Below are 26,374 nucleotides of genomic sequence, written 5' to 3'. Positions count from 1 at the left end.
GCGCTAACAGCGTAGGTCAGCTTTCTCTAGAAAGTTTTCAACAGGGTTCATCAACTGTGGAGTCAGTTATAGAATTTAATGCTGCCAACTGCACCCCTTGAAGTGAAGCATTAAGGACACAACACCATCATTCTATAGAAACAGGCAAATTATTAACTTAATGATAGGCCAGTGGACCCCCTAAGGAATGTAATTATATCGTGCCAGCTCTTGTACAAATGTTAGATCTTACATAACTGTGCTATTGTTACTTTTTTCCCTCCCCTCAAAGACCTTTTGAAGTGTTCAAAGCAAAAGATGAGAGAAGATGTGTGCTGCCCCCAAATCAGAAAGGCGATTTGCTAAAATAATCCAGCCTGTTGCCCACATAAAGCTCTACTTCCATTCTTCCCAAATTGAAAGCAGTGTCCACTGGTTTCCAAATGCCCTATTAAAACAAAATACTCAATTCTGAAAATGCCAATAGGCAGATATGAGTGAGACAATTCCAGTCTTACGTGTTGGTTTCAGAAAGAAAAAAGGAAACACACTCACACACACACACCATTAACGCCCTACAGCTCAGACTAATACTAGACTATTCTGATTTCCATCTTTTTCTCTACCAAAATTTCCTAGGCCTATATGGACACAATGGACTTTCAAAAGATAATGCTTATGATAATGTGCTAAATGGCAAAAGAAAAATGCAAAATTTTATACCTCTCACCCAGTAACATACATGGTAGCAAGAAATGTACACAGGTGGACAGGGATCGAAAGCTACACAGACAATGCAAAGGCTGATTTGTTAGAACAGTAGTTAGTGTAGGGGATGACTGTTTCTTCTTTCATTTGCAGTTTTAGTAAAGTATTTTATGATTTTTTTTTAAATGAAGAGTCAAAGACAGAGGTCACAAATTGCCAGCCCACAGGCAAAACCGGGCCCAGGGCTACTTTAACAAAGCCTTTAACATTTAGGAGATTATTGCATAAATACTTGAATTTTTAGCTTCTCAAGAAAAACTGAAAGATGTGGAAAAATGGGGTCCGTATTTCCACATGAGCTCAACCAGCCTGAGCTGTGAGGAGACCATCTGGCCTTTATAAAAGGGCGCTTCCTAACCAGTCACCACAGGACCCCACCACCCCGCTCATTTATGTCACCTGCCTACGGGCCCCAGCGTGTGGGAATCCTAGCCAAAGTAGCTGGATTAAGGAAGTTACCATGACACCATGCATATTAAGGAGACTTCTCTTTTCCCTCTTCACATGTTTATCTTTCGGATACCCCTTCAGGGGTCAAATTAGAAAATGTCTATATATCCACTTTCAGAAGTTTCATAATCCTTTGAGTGTATATAGTGTAACAGAAATTGAGCAGTTGACTCAAAAAACAGAACAGTCAACCCTGACGATAAAAATTAGTTATGAAAATAAAAACACTTTGGGACCGAGTTCTCAAATTCGTCAACTCTATTAAACTGATAAACCACATGCTTAAAAAATTAAATTTAGGGTTAGAACATCTCAGTGTTCTCTTCACAAAAATTCCCATGGAAACCAAAACCAAAGTAGAATAATGAGAAGCTGGATATGTATTCCGTTTGCTTTGGTCCTTTGTTGTTGTTTTTTTTTAAGCCAAACCTAATGGATGTGTTTGTGTTTGTCAAACAACACACATGATGCTCAATTAGCCCAGTCAAGGAAACATATAAGTTATCATTTCTAGGGTTCAAAATCATTTCTATGCCACTAAAACAGCAAGCCACCATCAACTCCAGCATAAACTGGCTGAGTATACCTGCAGATGCATGGACATTGAACAGCGCACAACAGAGTGGCATTGGTTTTCTTAGGCCTCTGTTTTCTAATATTATTGACATCCACTGTGGCTTTTGTAAAGGGACAGTTCTTACCTTGTTAGTGGTCCCAGGTCGCCTGAGTCTTGGCTTCCGGCTTCACTAGGAGTGCTCACTGATTTCGAGGAGGGAGACATAGGGGTTGGGACTAAATAATGAAAATAACAGGTATCCCACGTTAAAAAATGCAGCGACTGCACTGGGGAAGAGCAGTGTCAGACAGATCAAAACAAATGGGCCCAAATTAAAATGGTTGTATGGCCAGGAGAGATTAAGATGGGGTAAAGAAAAAAAAAAGGAAAGAAAAGGAAGAAAGTCAAGTAAATTTTTCATATTTTGGAAATTAAAATTTGAAATGAATTTAGACAAAATTAACTTAGGGATTCTAAGCCATGTCCACCTCAACAAAGTGAAATGGAGAATCAAAACAGCTATCCAGATATTTCAAGTCAAATATCTCTTTAGGGTGAACTATCCGGATAATTCCAATTCTCCACTTTATTTTGTTAGCATTGATGTGACCTATTAAAAAGTAAAATGGGTGTCGATAAAACTTTGAAAGATCATGAAATAAGTAATTCTGAGTAATTTTAAATGGCCAAGGAGAGTCAGTCAAGGCTGTTGTGTGTGCACTGGAGGGCAATTGATTCTGCAGTGGAAAACAAACTGCATCGGCTCTGAGAGACTAAGTGTCAGATAGAGAAAGGCTAAATGGTGAACCTGGTAATTTAAAAATCTCTTTCAAAACAAAGGAAAATGCCAGGCTGCTTTATTTTTACATTTAATTAATAGTTTCATTCCATTGTATTGTTTACTGGGTTTGGAACTGGGTTTCCTTTGTTTCCGTCAGCCCTGGAAGGCACAGCCATGGGCACATAACTAAACTGCCATTCCGAAGACAAGAGAGAGAAGCTCAAAGACGGAGGTCAGTGCAAGCTGAACATGTGAGAGCAAGGATAATAAAACAAAAAAGCTAAAGGAAATGCAAATGTATTTTCCTTTACTCTATCCTTCAGGTACAAGCCAAATGTCCTCCAGAAAGAAGCTGCACCAAATAGCCAAGATGGCTCCAGTCCAGACGAATTCAACGGGTTCTCAGTATCACACACGCCAAAGAAGCCATATGGACAGAGAGGACCTTCAATACATTAAGTGTGGACTCCCATTTGGTTTCAATCATGTGTAATTTCCTTTTATTTACTTAATAGAGTAAAGGGCTTAACTGTTTTGTCCAAATCTTATAACACAATGGCATATCTGTCAAGAAACTAGGAATTTCATGTGGTCCTCACAATTAATTCACTGATTACCCTCTGCAGGAAGTCAGAGGCTAAGTTGGAGAGATGGATGAAAATTGAAAATGGGCTCTACTCTTGCCAGGTGCCCTGGCAGGAATGCAGGGATAGCTCAGAATTTGGTCATGGTGGTCATGGTTTAGAGATATGTAACTGTTTTGTTCTGAAAGTTTAATTGCTGGCTTTACATAGAAGAGAGGAAAGCAGGACATACTACTATGGTGTTTGTCCAGTGTTCACACTGCAACAGAATTTCAAAGGCTATTTTGAGGCAAAACACAATGGATTATTGTAAAGTGTCTAAATTATGCCACAGTTCTACTAAGTATTAAAAAGTCTATCAGCTCTTCAAAGAAGGCCCATCAGTCAAATATCCCGCAGGTTATATCTTCCACACCATAAAGGAGCTAAATGGACTTATCAACATCCTAAAGGAGCTTCTTCTATCATTGTGAGACATATGATTTTACCTAATACAAACTGGGGTTCAGTATAAAATTTTTTTTATGGTGGTTTAATTTTCTGTGTATATATTGAATTATATCCAGCAATATTTAATAATTAATATGCTTATATATTTTTAATTTGTATTAATAAATTACTTGTCATTTTGTCATATATGGGATAACTTTTATTCTTAGTTTAAGTAACTATGAAATAAATGAAAATTTATTTTAATATAAAAGCCAATGATGGGATTTGAAGAAAATAAACCATTTTGAAATGGAGACCTGATACTGAATTTTTTTATATGCATTATTTTTAAAGTTTCTCTTTCTTTCTTTCTTTTTTTCTTTTTTTTTTTTTTTTTTTTTTTTTTTTTTTTTTTTTTTTTTTTACTATATTGGGTATCATGTAGTTTTACAGACACCCTAAGATTACCCTGAAATGTATGGAAAGCAAATGGATAAAGAAAAATAAAATGAATTATCACATGAGAGATATATAGTTAAGTGACAGAATAAACACATCCTGTAGAGGTATGCCTTTAACACAAATAAAACAAATAGTTCAATATCCAAACCCTAGTGACAAAATGAGATCATGGACAATTAACTACAAATGAATGAGTTGGAGAAGGGGTGTTGCAGTGAGAATGCCAATTAGCAGTGAAACCAAGATCTACAATAGAGTCGAATAAATTTAAACTTGTTAAGTAGCTGCTAATCTGTCACTATTTTCAGTTTCCCTTCACATTTCCCGCTGAGCTTTCTATTTTCATCATGGCATCCCTCTATGCCTGTGGTGGTTATGAAATTCATAACCAGATTCACAGTATTTAGGTTGGCAGAGAGACGCTGGGATTCAGTGATAAAAATGAAGAACAATTTAAGAAAAAAAAAAAACTCCAAGATTTCTTGTATTTACCATGTGGCAACTCATCTAACAAGCATAAAATAATCTACTAGTCCACAGTAGAGAAGGTTGACTGTATAATCAGTCAAAAAGCAGCAAATCGCTACCAATTCTATAATCTGTCCCATCTCCTTCCAGCCCCCTCAGTTCAAAAAATAAATACACCTGAACCATAAGCCACAGAATTCCCTTAAAAATAAAAATAAAAGAGACACAAAAGAATAGTAAATGCTGGACATGGTATAACCCATGCAAGACAAATTTAAGAAAACAGTAACACTGTTTAAGTACCTAGAGGGGGCTCTGGCGATATACCAATGCTTTGCAAAAGAGCCTCTGTCTCTCTGCGCTTTCGATCCAGGTCAGAGTCGTCCTGAACAGGTTCTTTCTTTTGCTGCATATCAGCCTAAAAAGAGTAGACGCCAGAAAGAAAAGTTAACAACAGAACTAAATGTATGCTTTTTCTGGCTCAAACTGAAAATGGTAAATGTGTGGCATGAAGACCAAGCAAAAGCCCTAAATAGACATGATCATGTGTATAAAGGATGAAAAAACACTGTAACTGCTCCATTTAATGATTGCTAACCCGGTAATTTCTCTTTTGATTGAAGGTTGTTTTGTTTTTTTTTCCCTGCCTCCATCACATGGTATGAAAGCTTCTCTCACCCAGTTTTGAAAGAAACCATCAGGGCTAAATATTTCTGACTGGGATGTGATTTTTAAGAAAATTCTGTTTGTTTTTTTCGACCTCGTTGTCCCTTCTGGGAAGACATACTATCAGTTCTTGATGAGTGTATGCTTGTAATATTCACACCCCATGTTGGAATCATGCAAACAAAGAATTATTGGGATCTGGCTAAAAAATAAAATTAGTTATAAAATCTGTAACTGTAAAATATACGCTTTGTATCAGCAATCTAAGTTTGCCATGGTTTAAAATAAACCAGGCTACAATGTTTATTAAGGCATGTGAACAATATTGATATGTGTTACTTAATTCTGAGTTTCATAGGCTTCCATTAAACATATTATCTCAACGGAGAAAATTATCATTTAGAAAAATATAGAACAAAAAATCATTTAGAAGAAGTTTCTTTCCCAAATCCTTTAAAAAAAAAAAAAAACCTGCTGTGTGAGCGCCTCCCATAGACAGATACTATGCCCCATTTGTGGTTTTTACAGGATAGTGACATCAAAATACAGGCTAAAGGTCAGTGGTGAGATTCTGGGGTCATTAAACATTCAGGTCTCTATTCTTTTTCCTAACACAGTTAACTACTTAAGATGAGGCATTTGTCCCACATCTGAAACAAGGTAACATCCTATCTGATGTGCAACAAAGCTGTGTGAGTTTATAAAATGAAGCTGTCTTAAAGCTTGTCCAAAACCTCTAATCCAGCTACCAGACACACCTTCCTCCCCAGGGCCAAGTTAGGTACCCTAACAGGTGTAGGACCTGCTTCAAGGGTGCAGAGTACTTTTCAAAGCACGGAAGCAGAATTTACGTTGTGGCATCTAAAGTGGAAAAAGTCCGTGCAACTTTTGCTTTACTCCCACATGATAACCTACACACTAATCATAAGCAAAATGCATCTCTGCACGTAGTGCTGGGCTCGACACTTCTGTTATCATTCGCCTCAGGCAGTCTATCTGTCATTAGAGGACAAACTGCCATTCTGGGGGCTGATTGTGCCAATGAGCGCACTAGGGGATCTCAGGCACTCTCACGGAACCCAAAACTCTGAAATGGCAGTTTCACCTCTATCTGTGAAGATAGCAAAGCTCACGTTGTTTTCCAGTGTGAACATTTGAACTGCTGAAGCAAGTTCCAAAGTGTATGCGCACCACAGAGGCCAAGACAGAGCCACCATGAGGGAAAGGACCTTGCAGCGTGAGGATCTAAATCAACATTCACAGATCATAGGGTCGAAAGAAGGAAGGAGGAAATCCAAGGAAAAGGAATTACAATTACCATCGCAGCTACTGAAATACAAATGGGAAAACTAAGATAAGCAAAATCCATCTTAGGAAGCCGGTAGGAAACAAGATGGTTTCACGGTGAAGAGTTTAGCCCTAACCAGACCGCCAGCTTTACCGAGGGCAGACGTGTGTTTTATTCTGTTCACCACTACATCCTCACATCTAGATCCTGGCTGGACACGTTAGATGCTCAATAAAAAAAATGTATTGAAGAAATGAACTAGTATCTGTCTTTGGTTATTATTATCTATAACCATAGAATTTCAGAATTATACATCCTTCAGGCCAATTTCTACCAACTGTACCCCACTCAGCAAGCCCTTTACAGCACCGCTGTCAGAGGGAGTCCTCCAAACTCCCAGTGACCCAGTGCTCATCACAAAGCCATTTCTATATCCTAGCAACAAAAAGATTCGTTAACCTTGCCTCATTCTTTCAACCAAAACGTAGTGAAGGACAACACAGTGCCAGGGGTAAGGAAACTTACAGGTTCTAACGGAGCTTAAAGAGAGCGAACAGAACAAGATATGCCTTGTCCTTTCCTTTCCAATAAACATAGGACACATTATCTCTAACTTTCTGTCATGTATGTTCTATGTGGAGAAGCACAGAATTTTTTAATGAATTCTAACTTTAATCATTAAACATTCAAGAAACACACAAGACGGTAAATCACACATCAACATGTATAACCATGTTGCATACGCTGAAAAACAGTACATCTGAACTCCACCTCCAAAATTTCACTCCTTTTCTTATTAGGTGCCTCTACAACTCATTCTCTGGCTTCCACCTTCCTTCATTCTTAAGGAAAGAGGATAATGACAAATATGAATAAGGTGAGACGCCCATCTAGATGTAACAGAAGCTTAGGCAAGCTATCAGCACTCAATGGTGACCCTGAAAAATGCAAAAGTAGGTAACTGGGACTTACTGGAAATTAAGGAAATTCCTATCTGTTATCAAGTAGCACCTTGGACTAAATAAAGTGTTACCTCATCCAAGGCAGCTAGCTATACCAACCGCACCAGGCATGAGTTTTGATTTTTCCCATGTAATTACTACAGAATCCTAATCTACTTTAATGACTCAATAGGAGTGATTCTGCAGTGCTAGCAATTAAAAATGTGCTAGGTGTCTTTCCCAGCAAATGATATTTCTGTTTGGAAGAGTAATCACATCTGAGACCCAGAGAGGAAAATCAAAGAAAGGAAATTTGTCAGCTGAGAATTGTCCATCACTTTTTCAAAGACAGCTCCATAGTTATTAGAGGAACGAGTGAGGACAGGCCAGGAAACCTCTGTCCATCCTACCTTACAGCAATTCAGCAGAAGGCCAAGGACAGGACTAAACTTCAGGGTGGCCCCATTAAGCACACCTCATGGCACGAAAGCCAACTTTTCCTGAAATTGGGTCTGAATCTTAAACAGTAGCCACTATATTTATTTTAAAATCAGATTTAATCCATAACACCACAAGCAAGAAAGCAGTTGACGTCCAAAGAAGCAGACAGCAGTAATTTTATACATGCACACTTTTCTAGATTCTGTGGAGATAATCAGCCTGGGTGGTCCTAATTCACACCAGTTTTCAGTCATGGTAAAAATAGTCACTCAGATGAGCATTAAAGAGCATTTGGTTCCCTTTCTAGTCTAAATTTGCTTTATTTAAAATACAAGCCTAAATAAAGTTAAAAATCAAACCTGTAAGATTAAGGCTATTTCTAACTCACTACAAACACCACAAACACTAGAAAATCTTAAACTCAGGAGTCCATGACAGTTGACTGGAGCATCCCATAGACTCGAGATCAGAATGTCCAAGGATATCTGCAGGAAAGAATTCCAGATATTTGGAAAGGGTGTCTGTGAGCAGCATCCCAGACTAGTGCTAACTAGTTTGTGCGTTCATTCATGCACTCACCCTACAATCCTTTACTGAAGTCCTACTGTGTGGCCCAATCTGTGCTAGACATTGACTTGATAAAAAACACCAGCCCTGTCCTCAAAAGCCTGCACTCTATTGGGAGAGAAAGACAAGTGAAGAGGCAAATATAATGCTCTGTGCTAAATGGTTTGATAAGGTCAAGGATAGGGGCAGGACTTAGTCATGGGGGGTGGGCGGGAGAAAGGTATCACAGAAGGCTTTCTGGAGGAAGTGACATTTGAGGTGAGAATGGAAAGACATGTAGTTAACAGCCAGGTGAAGGACAATAGGGAGAAGCAGGAGAATGGTACAAGCAGAGGAGAATATTCACAAACTCTCTCGAGAGAGGGTGGCCCATAGGTGATATGGAGGTAGCAGAGACTGGCTGGAATCTGGGTTTAGGGAGAAAGGAGGTGGGGGAGAAAAGAGAATGTTGTCATGTCTGTCCAGGATCCCATGACCACTACAAGTTGGAGAAGGGGTAATGAAAAAATGACCCCAGGCTTCTGTTTGGGACAACATGGGCTGGAAGAGGGGATCCTTGCCAAGCCTGGATATAGGGGGGCTACCTCTAAGACTTAGAGTTCTGGGCCCAGTTTCCTCATTTGAAAAATAAGGATCACAACAGATTACTTCCCTGTTTTTTGCAGCTACAAAATGCTATAGTTCTGGGAAACTGGAAGCTTGGAGTCATAAGGCCCTTCCAATAACGGGGCATTTTTGGAAGATGGCCTCATCAGCAGGGTCCCGATAAACATAGCCCAACTGTACGGGCGGCATTCCTCCCATTTTGGTAGCCAATCTCGAGAATGGAAGAATAGCTCTTTTTTACTGACCAGTTCCTCTGTGCCTTCCACTGCTCTCCAATATCTCCTCATATCTTCACAGAACTCTGTGAGGTAGGCACTGATCTTTTCTCTATTTTACAAAAGGGAAAACAGGGTCAGAAAGGTCTCATACTCCTTCAAGGCCATTCTGTGATGGGCAGAAGCCAAGTTTCCCAGCCACATTCAACCCAAAATCTTCTGTGCATAACCACTGGGCTTTACTGTCTCCGTCTCACAGCACTGTCTGCTCAGACAAACCGAGGCATCAGAGTCTACAAAAGGTACTTTGACTGAATCGAGCAAAGATCAGTTGCAGGGGGAATGGGTTGCTGAGGGACAGGACAGGCTTCAAAGGTGGTATAGTCCAATGAAGCCCAATGTCAGGCCCCACTGCGATCTTTCGAATTAAAAACTTTGAGATGGAAAACGAGGTCTCTGTATTGCCATAGGAGTCCCTGGAACAAGGTCAGGATATCACAGACTTCAACCCGTGGAAATGAGGAAACTAAGACTATGTGACTTAAATTCCAGACCCAGGAATATGTAGAGCTCAGGTGTAACACGCTCCCCACCACCTGCCACTGCCCATCTCCCAGGGCTCCGTCTGTTGTGTAACCGAATCTCCATCAGGCAAAGCTGCTTGGTACAGAAACAAAAAGTGTGGCCTGTTTCAGTCTTGTTTGCCTGTAATTCCCCCCCCCAGTGTGTAAAATGTCAAAGATGAAGCAGACAGCATACTTTGGAACCAGATTTCCCACACCACATCACATTTTGTAGTAATTCTATGAAATTCAAGTTAGATATTAGAATGTCAGTTTAAAAGGAAACTGGTTATTAGTAAAGGATAACAGGTGCTTTAAAACTATAGTAAGGGTTGACATTTGAAGGAAAGGAAGCATAATAACCTAACGCTTTTTTTGGCTTTGCATGGAAATGAACAGCCATTCCTTGTCAATTCTCATCTCTACTTCACTCAAAGACTGCATGTATAACAGCAAAGATCTCCAAGAGAAAAACATTATGTGTACTGTCAAGGACAAAATAAACCAGGGCATCAATCAAAGTGTAATGGCACAGAGAGATGCGAGATGCCAGAAGGCTAAAACGCAATTGCAATTATGTTCTACTTTGTTGGAAAATAATTGTTATAAATCTTTTACCTTTGTCTCCCAGCCTTGTTGTATGAAACAACACTTATTTAGATTGGAAGGCATCAAAAACACATTTTCTTTTTCCTTACAGAAATACTCTGAGTATGGAAGCAGCTCTGGTTTCTAAACACACAAGTGTATCACACTATATAAAGTTTCCTTCTCAGAAAGCTATTCAAAACTACCTTTGGCATCTGGTTTTTGTCCAAGACATGGGCTATTTCCACATGACCACGATAACTTGGAAAATTAAAAATAAATTATCTGTTGGATTGAGATAATAGAAGAAAACATGATATGCTGGCAACACACAGAACTGGGGAGCAAGAGCCCTGGATTCTGGGTGTGGCAGACAGAAAAGCTACGTTTCACCTCCAGGTTTCTGCTCCTTTGTTGGCATAAAGAAGGGTTTCAGTGGAAGGTCTCTGAAATCTCTTCTACCCTTGACATGTCATAATTCTCTGTCTATGGAGCACAGCCTACTACTGTACTATCTACCCTCTCACCAAGGGAGGGAAATGCAGCTTTCCCTCCATCAGACCTGCCATCCTTGTTTACCCTGAAAGATACTTACCCCTCAGGAAACCGTGGAAAGCCACTGGCATCATTTTTCTATTTTTCTCCTATGTTTTGCCTGGTAGTTTTTTAAAAAAGTTTTTTTCTTAAAACTAACACATGTTACACACTAAGTAGAGCCTGGGTACTACGAAGTGCTTTTCAAGATTAACTCTTTTAATTCTCACAACTCCACAAAAAATATATTACTACTCCCATTTTCAGGATAGGAAACCAAGACACAGAAAAGTTAAGAAATATCAACAATAGAGATTCCGCAGACCACTTTCAGGGTTCTGTTCAAGTCTGGGGTGAACCTGGGGCTTGGGGACCTCTGGACCATGAGTGGTGCTTGACCGGCACATAGCAGGTGACAATGACCTTAGGGGTCTGAGTATGTAGATATCTACTCATTTTATTCAGAAATCATAGAAGGATTCTTCTAGAGCATCCTCTCTATCCATTTGACCAGTCCCTCAGAATCAAGTGATTTTCCTTGTGCCCTGGAACACCCCAGTCAATACCCAGGATTTACCTCTTTCTTCTTCCTCTCCTCTTCCTTCCGTTTCTTCTCTTCTCTTATCTGTGCCAAGCGCTGTTTTTTGCGCTCTAGCTCAGCTTTTAAGTCACTTTTGTCAGACATGTTGGCTTCCTTGGAGGAAAAGAAAAAAAATGTGACTACATTAAAATAACTTTTCTGTATTATCACTGCAAAAAATCATTCCAAAGCTTGAAAATGTGACTTTTTGACTATAACAAGTTGTATTACTTAGCCCATGTTGAAGAATCAAAGAAACAAATTAAGTTACATAAATACTTTCCTTTTTATGTATTTATAAATATTTGAAGCAATACCATGGTATAGTCTCCGCTGGTGGGAAGAATTACAGCAACTTCAGAATAAGCAGGACATTTTTTGTGCAAGTTTCTTAACAAATAAACAAAAAATAAATAAATAAGAGAATCAAAAAAGAACCTTCACCATGACTTCCAGTTTAGACGATAATGGACCAATTCATCCCCACACTGAGAAAAGAAAATAGGCTGTCATAAACCCTTAGAGATGTGCCCCGCTCAAATACCTACAGACTCCATAACCATTCCTCCGCTGAGCCTGAGCATGGAGATTTCATTTTACCCAACATTATATGCATCAGGGAAGACAGCCGCTAAAGACCTAACATGCTAATCTTCTCCTTCTGTAAGACTCCTCCAGAACTGTCACAATTAATTTCATCTCCAGCAACAATCCTATTTCTATAAAAGTTTCATTTGCATACTGAATGCGATTGTGCTTATCCTGGCGCGCTCCCTGTCCCGAAGATGTTTATGAACACGTGAAATGTTAGATAACACCATGGCAAGTTCTTGGGGAAATGTATCTGAATGAAATTTAATTTTAACGTTAATGGGGATGGTGATGCTGGTAGTGATGGTGCCAGAAATATTACGCAAATAAAATGAGTTTGGAAGAGACTCCCTAACCAATGCTTATATATGTCTCTTTTGTGCTCTCAATTGGAAACTAAGAAAATGGAAATACTGAGAAATGAAGAAACCCCCTCTGACCCAAATTTCTAAAATAAAGTAAAAAAACACAAAAACAGCCATGAATGTCATGAGTATTCATTTCCATATTATTTATATTCAGCTATGATGAATATATAATGAATCCCTAAGTAAATGACAGAGCAATGGAAGGCAAAAAAGAACCAAAGAATACAAAACAATGAAAAATCCTTCAAATTTCCTGTCACTGTCTTTAGAAGGTAATCGAGAACCCGCAGTCACCCTAGGATACTTCTCAACGAGTCACACAGTTGGGAAACGCACTATGCTTACTGTACAAATTCCTGCTCATGGTGTGATGGCAAAGACTTATGAAATAGTAACAGTAGAAATCACAATACTCAATCTTTGTAATCAATTCATGATCACACCCTATCTTCATTTTTCAACAAAAACGGTTGAATAATTAATACGTGCTCGGCACTGTATATGGCATCAGAGTACAAAGATGAGCAAAACCAGATTCTCTCCTTCAAGGAGTACAGAACTCAACGTTGTAGGCATGTGGTGCGGCTGGAGATGTTCTCCGACATACTGGCTTATTGATTCGTAAGTGCTGGGCATCTTTATCTTATTATCACATTTAATCATAATTCAAGGAGACCAGTATTTTGATTAATGCCTTGTTTGCAATTCGGATACTGGAGGCTCTGCAAGACCAGGGCGGCACGGTCAATCTGTGGCCGCAGGGAAACTCAAGCATGCACGCCGTGCTCCGAACTGCTACACTCTGTGGACTGCGACGGACAAGTTTAGGCAGAATGCAGAGCAGAAGAGTGATTGAGGTCTATTCAAATGAGCAATGGTATGCATTGAGGAGGAGGTAGAATGTGAGCTGGATGTCACAGGAGGTCAGGAACTACCAAAGAAGGGAAGATACAGATATGCCAAGACCTATAGAATGGGGACCAGCAGGCTAAGAGATGTGGATGAATCCAAGCCAAGAAATATAAGTGTTAGTTGGTAAGAATGGATATGCGGGGGCCACAGGGGACACCTTGGGGAAACAGAAAAGTGAGTTCCATTTGGTGTGATGAGAGATGGGAAATCACAGCAGCTTTTAGAAAGGGTAAGTGACCAAAAAAAGAGGGAATTTGCTTAAGCCTATTCTTGTTCCTGCCTGGAAAACAGACAGGAGCAGAAACTGGAAATAAGGCAAGCTGCTGGGAGGCTGGTGCCAACATCTGTCTGGAATGACTGCACCTGCATTGGGATGGAAGGTGGATGGAGAGACAGAATGTGGGGAATGTGGGCAGATGAAAGCATGCCAAGAAGGAAGAAGTAGCACTCGGTAGCCTTTGGGTATGGAAGCCAAAGAGAAAGACGCAGCAACAATTCACCTTTGAGCGAGCAAGGAGGATGGCAGTGAAGCTGGGAAGAGAAGGCAAGAAGGAAATCATGAAACAACTGGTAGCAGGCTGTGATTTGGGTGTCCGTGGGATTTCTGGGCAGAAAGAATGCAGAGATACAGTACTACAGATGGCATGAGGAGCTGTGGGACAGACTTCAGAGTCAGCCACCTACAAAGCCGAAACCTGAGTCAAAATTCAAAGTCCTGCAGGAGCCAGGCAGACAACATGAAGAAGCAAAGCTGTGAGGAAGGCCAGTCAGAGAGGAAGCGCCCGCCGGAGGAGGCAGTTCTGCTCAGCTCCAACTGATGGCCGACGCGGAAGAAGATGAATCCAAGCAGTTGGATCTTTGGATTTTTTTTCTTTTTTCAAGAGAAACCACGGAATTGACAAAAGTTGAATTTACCACTAAAATATTATTTGCCAATAATTTTCAACACCAGGGGGCAAAAATCCTGGCAGGAGAAAATTAGAACCTAATTCCAGAAGCCATCTGAGAAGTTACAGCTACTCTTCCGTCCCCGGTGGGGTCCAGTCTGATTTACGTTTTTGACATTTTTTTGGCTGTCAGAAATGAAATGTCCAATCAGGAAGATCACTGTTACAGTAATAGGTGTGTCATTCAGTGCTGCCCACAGCCTGTGGAAACTTCTTGGAGTTTTCTTCTGCACGCTTCCCCAATTGCCATTGGCCTTCCTCTAGTCCACCAAAAGGGTCTGCCACAACTTTAGTTATCTGCTATCCTCATGAAGGAACAAACTATGTAATAACAACGTCCTGTATTTGTCGTGATTTTCTGGTAAAATTTCATTCATGAGGGGGAAGTAAGATATATTTTCAGTACATTTCTGCAAAGAGGCAAAGTTCTTACAACTGATAAATAGGTCTGACAACGTTGGTCATTTAAGTTGGTGTTACTGGCCATAGAGCCAGTATTTTTTAAATAAACAACAAAAACACCAAGGGAACTCTTAAGAAATATTAGGTAGTGCTGTTTCAAATAAAGCAGTCCAACTTTTACAGGTTGTAGAGCCACAATGGTAAAAGACAGCTACAGAGCACCTTCCGCTTACTGATTTTTTGGATCTACTCCAAATAGACACTGTGCATCAACACCTAGGAGAATAAGAAATCTCAAGAAACGCCTCACAAAGGGTTTGGAAAGTGCACATTAGAGTAAGTGAAAGGGCCTTTACGCACAGTAAATGGCGACAACAGTGGCACAAAATGGAGTGTCAGCACTGAACCCCACAGGCTTTCCTAAGGGGCTTGCCACTCTGACTCACTCAATCTCCCCGCACATCAAGCAAAGCAAATTGAGGAGCAAAAGCATGGGGGCCGTGAGTTATAGAGCTTCCTGTGGCTAATGCAGGTCATTGCAAAGGCAAGCCCGCCGCTCTCAGTTTAAGAAAATAAGAGCCAGAGGTACCATCTGCTAATTACCGCTCACTTACTTCACACACACAAACAGCTGGCCTCTTTCATCTCAAGCTGGCAAGGGGTCAAGTAGAGAAATCAAACCCACCTCTGGGTGGAAGTCTCCTCCCTGTCTGATCATCAGCCTAGTCTGCCACCCACCAGCCTCTCTGACTCCATCCATTCCAGGGTCAGATGATGCACTTTATGATGCCTGCTCAGCTCTCCTCATCGCAGAGTCCCATACTCTAAATGCATTTCCTGTTGGTGACATTCCCCTTGCCTATACTCAACTACCCAAGCCATGCGTCATAGCTCCTCCCACCTCTGCATCTTAACTCTCGCTCTCCTGCAAATTCTCCAGCTCTACTCTCACTGTGTACAATCGCGTTCCCCTCTTTTCTTTCTTTTCTTGTCCACCAGGTTATCCCCCCACCACAACGAGAGAGATCCAAAAGTTCAAATCAGCTACTCCATTCCTCTTGGCTCCATATACCAATCAACCCCTATAATTTTTTTGTCAAATTTCAACTCTCTACTTCTGATTTCCTTTTTTTTTTAAACACAGAACATTATTATATTTCAATACACAACTTCCTTGCAACCAAAAAGAAAAATGTCACAGTAAAATGTTGGCGAGAACGCATGGTATTTCATTTTCAAGGCATGGTAAATGGTTAACATCCTTAGTCATAAATGATCTCTTAGAAACCAATAATAAAGGCTCTAATATTCTAAGGGAAATGGCAAAAAAAAAAAACAGAGGAAAATGAAATAATAAATGACTAGTAAGGTTTAAGGACATCTGAAGATAATTGAACTGAACAACAGAAGAAAAACAATTCCTTTGTAATGTCACATTGTCCAAGATGAAAACATTGACATCTAATGTCTACCCTATTTTAGAAAATAGATCTCATGTACAAACACTGAAAGACAAGATTAATGAGGACAATCTATACAACTCGGGGAAAATCTCTACTTTTGATTCAAAATATGTATTTTGGATATACTTGATTTCAATGAAGTGGAAATACTAGTACTCATTCAACAAATTAGATGGAGAAATTCAAAATAATTTATAAAGAAGCATGTTGGCTGCATAGAAAATTTGTAGCTAATGTAGATCCCTTCTTAACCCTCGTTCACCCTTCATTCCCTTGCTTCACTATAACTCACCTCCACCCTTCCTCCCAAACGTCTCAGTTCTCATAATTTTTGCTTCAGCCCATCTCTGACCCCATAAACAGCCATTTGATCCAAGTAAATGAATCAACAGGGGTAAAGAGCTTAGAATGATGCCTGGCAAATATTAAACACCCAGAAAAGTTGTTTCTCCTCTTTCCTTCTCCTCCTCATCTTTTTCTATTATTATTATTATTATTATTATTACTTCTTTTTTTTTTACCCTGCCAACTCTTTCCCCCATCACTAAGTCAGTCCTAATAACCAAAGTCATCATTCAATGTTCACTGCAGTCATTCAAAAATTATTACAGTGAGAAACACATTAAAGGTATAGCATTAACTAATTTAGTAGCAATATAATCAGAGTGAGAAAACCCAGTCTGGGCTCCAAGAGAGTCTAAGGCACTTCAGAGCAAATAGGAGGAGCTTCTCAATCCAATTGATTATAACATGGAAGGTACGTGGTTAAAGAAATGTTACTCAGATAAAAAAATGTTTTTTAAATTAAATGTAGTCATTTAATTGAGTGGTAGTAAAATTCTCCTTATTTTTTCTGTTGAACATAATTACAGTTATCAAGCTGTCCAGGTGGGCATCCTCCCCTATGTCACCCACTTCCCCCAGAGCATGGAAAGGCACATGGAGGAATGGTTTCCTCTCTGACGAAGTTAGTTGCAGGGAGGATCACTCCTGCTGCTCCATCATAGAAATGCCTCATGGTCCTAAATCTCAATGGAGGAAAAAATGGGGAGAAGAAGGAAAGAGGAAAACATGAGAGAGAAAAACAGGGACACTGAGGAAGGAAGAAACAAAACATGTACTTTTTAAAAGATTTATTTATTTATTTGGGGGGGGTAGGGACAGAAGGAGAGAACCTTCAAGCAAACTTCCCATTGAGTGTGGAGCCTGATGCGGGGCTCGATCTCCTAACCCATGAGATCACGATCTGAGCTGAAACCAAGAGTCAGACGCTTAACTGCCTGAGCCACCCAGGCACCCCCAGAAGTCATTTTCACACTTGTCCTTGTCTTACCAGTTAACCTTGCATCTCCTTCACACTTCGTATGTCCACACACATCCAAAAAGAAAAGAAAATTTTCAGCATTTCTTGAACCCACTGAGACCTACCAACTACATTTTCACTTCAGCACATATGATCATGGGATGGTTTAGTCCTGTCTAGAACCACGCATCTAACAGAGGAGAAGCGAAGGGTTTAGTTCTGTTTACACAGCTGCCAAGTAATAGACCCTCCCAAGGCTTAGCTTTTGAACAATATAGACCTCTATTTCCTTTCGGTTGTCTATGTTGGCAGCAGTTTGAGATTCCATTTCTAATGCTGGCATATGCAAATGTATTTTTAAGCTTCAAGTCAGAATCCCAGGAGGTTTAAATCATTGCCCAGCTGTTGCCAGATTCATTGAAAAAAAGACCCAGAAACAAATTCTCTTTTTCTGCCTGGAAACAATTGCTCTTGTCAGCTCTTTACTATGAGCCACTGAACTTTTCATCTGCCACTAGGTATGCATAAGAAATCTGATCTTGCACAACCTTGTTTCACCTGCCTGGCTTTTCATAAAATACAGCTGCCTTCCTCCACTTGGATATGTGGCCAAGGGATGATACGGACCACAACCATTTGTCAGTTTTTACAGCGATGTCTCACCTTCTGTAGAAGGAGGGTTACAGAAGTCTTGAGAGGGAGTTGGCTGGTGAAAGATGTGGGAGGGTTATTTGCTAAATTTCTACAGCCATCAGTACACTGTAAAAACAAAACTTTCAGGGGTGCCTGGGTGGCACAGCGGTTAAGCGTCTGCCTTCGGCTCAGGGCGGGATCCTGGCATTATGGGATCGAGCCCCNAACTTTCAATAAAATCCATCGCATAGTAGGAAGATGCCTAGGCCTGGTCCACTCATTCTGTAGATGAGCAATTTTTAAACATTTTGTTTTCAGCATCCCTTGATACTCTTCATTCTCGGTGACCTCAAAGAGCTTTTGTTTATGTGGATTACCTCTATCAACACTACGTGTGTTAAAAATTAAAACCAATAAAACTTTAAATATTTAATAATTCATTTTAAAATAACAACAATAAGCTTGTTACTTACTAATATAAAATTTTCATGAAAAAACAGCCATACTTTCCAAGGCCAAAAAAAAAAAAATAGTAAGGAGAGTATAATGTTTTTACATTTGCACTTATCTCTTTAATATCTAGCTTAATAGAAGTCAACTGGATTCTTACACCTGCTTCTGCATTCAGTCTGTTGTAATATGTTACTTTACTTATGAAGAAAATCTGATCTCACATAAATTCGTATTCCAAAAAAGGAAGCGTATTTAAATAGCCTCTTAAGGCAATTGTGGGTATTCTTCAATATTACGCCAAAATTCAACAAATGTCAGTTTCTTAAAGTTGTTGCCAAGTGAATATGCGATAACATCAATCAATGAACTTTCTGTACTCTGTTACATTAACATTTATTGGTCTATCTTAAACTTGGAATCTTTTATTCATGTATGATTTTATGACATTATGCATTCGTTATCTAGCAAATTATTTAGAAAATTATACAGACTTCTCAAATGTTGACACATTTCATTGTACGATATCCTAAAATCAAACCTGGTAAAGTCACTACCAAACTCTTTAGAAGGGTCTTTAGGTATGGTACAGCTGTCATGGTGGCAGATATAAACTTCCCAAAATTCTAAATTTTGCTCGAAAGCTCAAATTTTATTGTTAGCACAAATACTGCCAGTTATGTTCCTGAAGTGACAAGCCTATGCTATTGATTGTTGAGTAGGTTGCCGCCAAATACCCAAGTCTGAATAATCATAGTTTGTCTGTGAATTGCTCCTTCAAGTAAACATCGTGTCTCATGAAAAAAGGCAGTTAGTCCAGCTTGTAACTCACACAATTGCCCAAATCCGTCTCAAGACAACCAGCGAACTTTGGTAGGCAGCCGAAGTGCCTTCTGTGTTCCCATTAGTCACGTGGTAAGGACATGTGCTCAAGAGTAGAGATTTAATATAACTAACAGTTTTTTCTGCTTCATGAGGGATAGTCTTAAATGAAACGGGGCTGGTTGGTTTGTTTCAAGTGCAAGTGTGTGGCTGTGGAGTCTGATGCCGGTACTGGTACTGTCTGGTGCCACTATCTCAATTCCTGGGCAGGCATCAGCAGGGGCACCCACCATTGCTTTCACACCATCCCTGCAATGTCAATATGGCAAAAAAGACAAATGAAAATAACATTTTGTGAACATAGTTTTGGCCGTACAGATTCCTGAATACATCTTGGGATCCCCAGGGATCCTCAGACCACACGTTGCCTTCCCTGCCTCTGATAAGGTAGAGTTGATTCTAAAGCCTCTCGAGACTGAGTCGGAATTTTGCTAAGGGTCGGTATCGAAGAACCTACGCAGAGGGCTTTAGACGGAAACCCCTATGGAAGGCTGTGGAGGAAAGGCTCCACAGATCCATCTATGAGTGACTTCTCATTCCTCACTGGCTTAAGCCAGGCAACAGGTAAGGAAGAGAAACTGAGAAGTCTTCCCTCACTCCTCGTTCTCCTCCTCCCCTCACTACACATGCACAAATTAATGGCCTCAGCCTGGCTATAAAGTACACTAAAATGGTTGCTGATAAAATGTAGACTTCGCTGTTGTGCGAAGTCTTTAATTCTTTCCTTCTTTTAATTTTGCTGTTTTAGTCATTAAAATTATACATGCTTGTTTCAGGACAAAAACTTCAAAGACTATAAAATCCAGTACCAGTATTTTACCCCTCAGCAGGGAAAGTGAGATGCAGAAATCTAAGTTCACTACCATTAAGTGGACAAGTCAGAGCTCGAAATACCAGATCTCCTTTTTCCTTGAATACTTTTGCCAAATAATGCTTCCCTTTCAGTGTTTACTTATTCAAGATTTTACCCATTTTAGTCAAAAGGAAGCTCTTCTTAAACAAAGAGCTTTTATGGTGTCTCCTGATCAGTCTACCTCTAGTCCAAACCTGCAGTCACTCTCTACCACCACCTGGTGGTGGCAAATGCAAATTGCTGACACCGGGAGAAAAGGCTTTGCCTCGGAAATTCCCAAACGCACCACCAAAGCCCCTACTGGGTAGTCCCAAGATGGCAAGAGTTTCATCCCTGTACCAAGGATCTATTTATGTCAGTAGAGAACTACTGTTTTTAATGGGGGTCGGGGGAGGGGGAGATAAAAATCTCAGTACATACATACAGTTAAATATCTATGTTGATTTTTCTGGGCTCTTCTCAATTTTACTCACATGGGGTTAATTCTTGACTAGGAAATCAGGCCATATTTCTAAATTAAGCTTTTCGTATCACTCTTGTTGGATTTGTGAGCTATATTTAAGAGTGTAGTGTCTTGCCTATTGTCTCTGGTCGCACTTTCACTGTTGCGGATTCTGAGCTACCCGGATTGTCCTGCTAAAGCTGCAATCAAGCACAGGCAATCGCGGCACATTACACAGAAGAGACTCTCAAGCACTCAGCACAGAGGCCCATTATGCTAGAGTGAAAAATCAATCCAGAGGGGATCTGCCCTCTCATCTAGTTAACAGAGTAGAGATGAGAGCTCTTAGAACTCACGGGCCTCAAAAGCCATTGTCATCTTTGCCAAAAAGTTCTGAAAAATTTTGAGTTATTTCTGCCCCCGACAGTGTATTCTACCAATTGAGAGACTCAACAAGCTTCTCTGTGTTAAAAGAATCATTCCTCAATTAAGGGAATCAGCCATTCATATCTTAGCATATCTTGGAGTTAATCTCAGGCACTATCGAGGGTCCTTAGGAAGGGCGCATCTCAAGCAGCATCCTTGAAAGAGTGTGAAACTAAAGATGGGACAGTTTGGGCAACCAGAGGGCAGTGTTTTGTCACTAAGAATTAGGATAGAAAAGGAACCAGAAAAGAGAATCAGAAGAAAGGAGATGAGAGCCCTCTGGGGAACGTCAGGAGGGAAACTAGAGTGAATGAGGAAGTGTGACTGTGCACAGAGAATCCTGTAGAAGCCCCCAGTGTCAGGTCAAGATAAATGGGAGAGATGTAGCACCTGCCTCGGCCAGATGTCAGGGAAAGAAACCAAATAAAGAAGGCTACCACTACGGTACTTTTTATGGTATGAGACTATGTATCTGGGCTCCTACAGGTTCAAAAGCCCTTCAGAGCAAACAGAAAGGAGCTTCTCTACCCAAAGGGGCACTTTTGAGGAGCACATAGAAAGGGGCAACTTCTCCACAGACCATGATGTCACCTTCCTTTGAAACGTGCATGTGGCTCCTTGGCCTCATCTTGGACACATAATGGGCACTGAACAAACACTTGCTGTTATGTAATGTTTAAAGATGGCCCCTGCGTATTGGTCCCTACATTGTTACTTCTTTATATCAAGCTAGAACCATCAGCTCAATGCCCTGTGGCACCAAATAAATTCTGACATATCCAGTTGCTTTAAATATAGCTCAAGCAAGTATATTTTAGCCACTTAGAGCCCACCTACTTTGCCTACCCAGCAAAACTTCACCCAATATCTGCTAGCTAGAGATAAAACAACACCCCCCACCCCAGGATTCCCTACCTGACTGTGGAGCGGCGACGCCTGGACACATTCCCTCTTCCCTTGGTGGGTGGCGGCACCATGCTTCAGAGTCTAGAAGGTCTCCTGCTATGAGGGATGTCCCTCCCATGCAATACTATCCAAGTGCCACCCAATAAAGTGTGTTGTGCAATGCTGCCACCTCATGGTCCCGCCTTCTCCTTGATCAGCCCTGAAATCCTCAAACTCACCACACTCTCATAGCCACTTTTCACCACGCCTCCCAATTTTGCCACCTGACATTTCCAAGCCTGCCCTTGCCTATCTGTGTCCATTCATGCTGCCCTATGCCAGTCTCCACGGGGCTCATCTGACAACCACAATGCTCTTCTCGCTGATCTTCCTGTCCCCATGCTAAGCCTACTCCCTGATGATCTCTGCATCCTCCACACTGGTGGTGATCTTCCTGTCGCTCAGATCTGATGATCCTTGACTAAAACACTTTGACGACTTCCTTCTAGATGCAAAACATGTCCCAACTCCCCACCATGAACAGAAGATGCCCTATTTGCCCATCTCTCTGTCCACATATCCCTCTACTTCCTAGTTCACGTTTTACTGGCATGTATCAAGCTGTTTCCTTCCTTTGTACCTTTACGAATTCCAGAAATGCTCTTGCCACCACTCATGACCTGATGATTCCTATTTAACCGTCTGTCTCAGCTCAGTCACATTCCCTCCAGGAAGGCCTCTTAGGGCTCTAAGCTGGGGCCAAGTACTCCTCACTGGTGGCCCTAGAGTACCCTGAGCATGGGCTGCTGGGACACGCGCCTCACGGCCTGGTTACGTCCTATTTATGTGATTCTCTCCTCCTGCTACATTGCAAGTCCCTCAAAGGGATGGGCCATGTCTACTCTATGCCTATATTTCTAGTGCCTTGCAGTGAGTGCTCAGGAAAGGTCTCTTGAACTGCTGAACAACCAGTAGATAGAATTAAGAAATCTGTGGGGCACCTGGGTGGCTCAGTTGGTTAAGCATCTGTCTTCGGCTCAGATCATGATTTCAGGGTCCTGGGATTGAGCCTCCAGTCAGGCTCTCTGCTTAGCAGGGAGTCTGCTTCTCCCTCTCTCTCTGTCCCCCCCCCCCCACTTATGCTCTCTCTCTCAGATAAATAAATAAAATCTTGAAAAAAAAATCTGTGATTTCGCTATCAGGAATTTCCTAATCATCAATAAATTGTGTCAGTGCACAAAGCTTTTAAATGACCAAGCTCAGAAGTTCTCCCTTATTATGCAACCAATTTCTATTCTCACGGGAAGGGGGTAGGAACTGATTTGTCACCCACTAGTACAAATGTGCAACGAACACATGATCCTAACATTGCCCGATCCACTGAACTATCTTTTCCTAAGTCACTACCATTATATACCCATTGATGCAATTTTCTCCTGCCTGGTTTACATCTTTAATCTCAGTCTTCTGACTCTAAAAGGATTATTTAACAAAAATCCATTCTATTTATAATTGACAGCCTCTGTTGTTTATCTCAACCAACAAATTCAGAAATCTAGACTCTACTGCCCAAAACGCCTTGAGGGTAAATAGTCATACTGACAGTTGAGCGTTCTTTTTAACAGTGATGTAAAAATATCAGTGCTCTAGAACACAGCCGTCTTGCACTTGAAGCTGTTTCTCTGAGCTGCAAAGATGATGAGTGAACGTGTCTAAAAATAAACAACTCTCAGGGAACCTGTGGGGCTGATCTTTAAAATAACTGATAACAAGCAAATCTTCAGACATGACCAGCTTTGGCTTTGACTCTGCTGTTCCCATTAAAGGGCCAGATTTCCGTGTGCTACGTCAAGACAGCCATGGCCAGTAGGCCTGCCCAGAGCGGACACACTATCCTGACAGAGAACAGGGAAATTCAAGCCACCCCAATGCTCTTGCACCTACAGCTAAGGACCAATTTAAACTGTCATACCAAAAGAAATATGATCAAGACGCATTAATAAAAATAAGGGAAGGAAAAACTATAAAGCTTAAATAATGAAGTCAGCATAGATTTTCTCAATATAACTCAGCAATATAAGTGTTCACAAAGTCAATCTGTTTTAATCTTCTAAAAATACAAGTTATTAATATATCTCGGCATCTTAAAACCAATTAATTCAATACTCTCCCAAATTAACTACAAAATACTTATGAACTTGTAATTAAGCCTACCTAATTTAAAAAACCATCCATCCCTGCTGATGTTATGATGAGCAGGGAAACACATGCAGAGGAGGGACCCCAATCAACACCTCTGACATGCAGAAAGCCAGGATTCAAAGCCCAGTCTCGGAGCACGTGCTCATAACTGCTGCACGTGCCTGTAGTGGTAGGTTTTTCTCATCTTCCCTCGCTCCACCCTACGGGCCTTAGCATCTACATTGGTGCATTCATTTTCCTTTGTGTTCTTTCTTTGCCATAGACACCCACATCGTATCAGCAGTTTTCCTTCTCCTGTTTATTCTACAGGTGATAAAGAATAAGAAAGGTGAGAAAACCACAAAGATCCTGTAAATCAATGTAGTCCGTGGTACGACTGTGCTCACAAGGACGCAGGGGGAAGGTTCTGTGGAGAGGGTGACAACACAGACCGTCACAGCGGAAGATCAGACCAGCGGACAGCAGGCAGAGGGAAGCATGGGCAAAGGCGGGGAGGTGAGAGAGAGAATGGCCAGTCTGTGGGACAGGTAATTTGATATGGATGGAGCACTGAATACAAAAGCAAATGGAACAAAGTGAGGGTGGAAATGCAGCCAGATATCAGATCCCAAAGGTTGAGTGACCAACCATGCCGGTTTGCCAAGAAGGGAGGGGGTCCCCTGAATGCAAGCCTTTCAGTGCTAAAACCAGGAAAATGCCAGACAAGCCTGGACCAGTTGGTCACCCTACAGTCAAAGGGCTGCCCCGCCAGCTTTCAGAGGCTCGGAAATCCTCTGAGGCAGCAGGGAAACATGGAATGATTTGAACAAGTACAAGACGGGGCAACTTTTTCCTAGCTTGCAATACACACGGCAACAGCCCTTCTAAACATGGGTTGCAACCCACTGGTGAGTTACAATATCAAGTTAGCTAGTAGTTGCTGGCGGCAGTTTTTGTGATGAACAGATCGGAACTATTCGAATGCACTGCACACGATAAGGGCAACAACTGTTTCACGGAACTTGTTTTGGACGTGCATATATTCACTGTTACGTGTAAATGTTATTTATTATTCCTAGTTGCAGTTTAAAGAGTTTGAGGTATATTGAGCTACCTCAATTCTGAAACTGGCAAATTTTAAATTATTAATGTATCTCTCTACCTTTGTCCTTTCTCAGTCAAGATTTTGCATGACATGACACCCAGAGATCACGATGATATTTGTACAGCACACTGGGGTAAACAGAGATAGCTGTTCATTATCACAAGAGACTGACCCCGGGCTCTGAATGCCCTGAGAGTCAAGACACTAATATCCAAGTACACATGTAGCCTGCAATCCATTTGCAGAGCACTACCACAGAATGACCAAAGCAAGCTCAGCTCTACTTTTTTCAATCTACCGGAGAAAGAAAGTGAAAATTAATTAATTAATTAATTAAAAAAACAAAAAATAAAATAAAATAAAAAAATAAAATAAAATCCCTGGATACTTCAAGGCACAAGCACATCAAGGCAGATGTACTTACAAAGATTAACCCGCTTTTCCGGCTACCCATGTATGTCTATAAGAGCACAGAAAATCAATACAGCCAGAAATGCACAACCATGACATAGTTCCTACAGACCATGTCAGCACAGATGCCAAATGACCCTGGGATTTGGGAATTTGCTATTTGTCCCATCAGCATAACTTTTATATTCTTTTTAGAAAGCAAATACCCATTTGAAAAGCTTGGCTGCAAAATCCCTCGCCTGGCCCAGCACACAGTATTCTGTATGTGAATAGATAACTCAGTGGTATGAGGCAGTGTTCACAACAGATTTCTTAACCAGTCCTAAAAGGCTTAAACCTTTCTGATACTCATGTGTATTTTTTACTTCAAGACTTAAAAACAAAACTTAGCCAGAGTCAGTTTCAACCATCTGTCTCTTTGAGTGAAAATAGGGTGCAGGCTTGTGTGTATTGGCTTTTGAAGAAAACCAACTTGGCAGAAAGAATTAAAGAGAAAGAAGAATCATATCTCAATTTTCAAGACCATACAAAGGAGTAACAAAATATCCAAAGTTAAGTAGTAACTGTCATGGACACATCTACCTCCTTTTCTACCCCTTAGGCTGCCCCCATTCCTTGGGGTGTCACCATCACCCCAAGGAATGCCTCTCA

General features: G+C 40.8%; 1 protein-coding gene across 2 annotated transcripts in view; it reads right to left on the bottom strand.

Annotated features, from left to right (window-relative positions):
- Positions 1 to 26,374, bottom strand: part of DYNC1I1 (dynein cytoplasmic 1 intermediate chain 1) — a 293,984-nt gene that overhangs the window by 253,502 nt on the left and 14,108 nt on the right. For both annotated transcript variants that reach the window (XM_034667979.1, XM_034667985.1), the window contains exons 2-4: positions 11,467 to 11,583; positions 4,784 to 4,898; positions 1,899 to 1,989 (exon numbers count right to left, since the gene is read on the bottom strand). In XM_034667979.1, coding sequence (XP_034523870.1) covers positions 1,899 to 1,989; positions 4,784 to 4,898; positions 11,467 to 11,574 — 314 coding nt within the window. In that variant the 5' untranslated portion in view covers positions 11,575 to 11,583. The remainder of the gene's footprint in view (positions 1 to 1,898; positions 1,990 to 4,783; positions 4,899 to 11,466; positions 11,584 to 26,374) is intronic.

This window comes from Ailuropoda melanoleuca, chromosome 1 (assembly GCF_002007445.2).
Source record: "Ailuropoda melanoleuca isolate Jingjing chromosome 1, ASM200744v2, whole genome shotgun sequence".
In the NCBI taxonomy this organism is placed as follows: Eukaryota; Metazoa; Chordata; class Mammalia; order Carnivora; family Ursidae; genus Ailuropoda; species Ailuropoda melanoleuca.
Note: the sequence above shows the minus strand (reverse complement) of the source record. Positions and strands in the feature narration are given on the sequence as shown.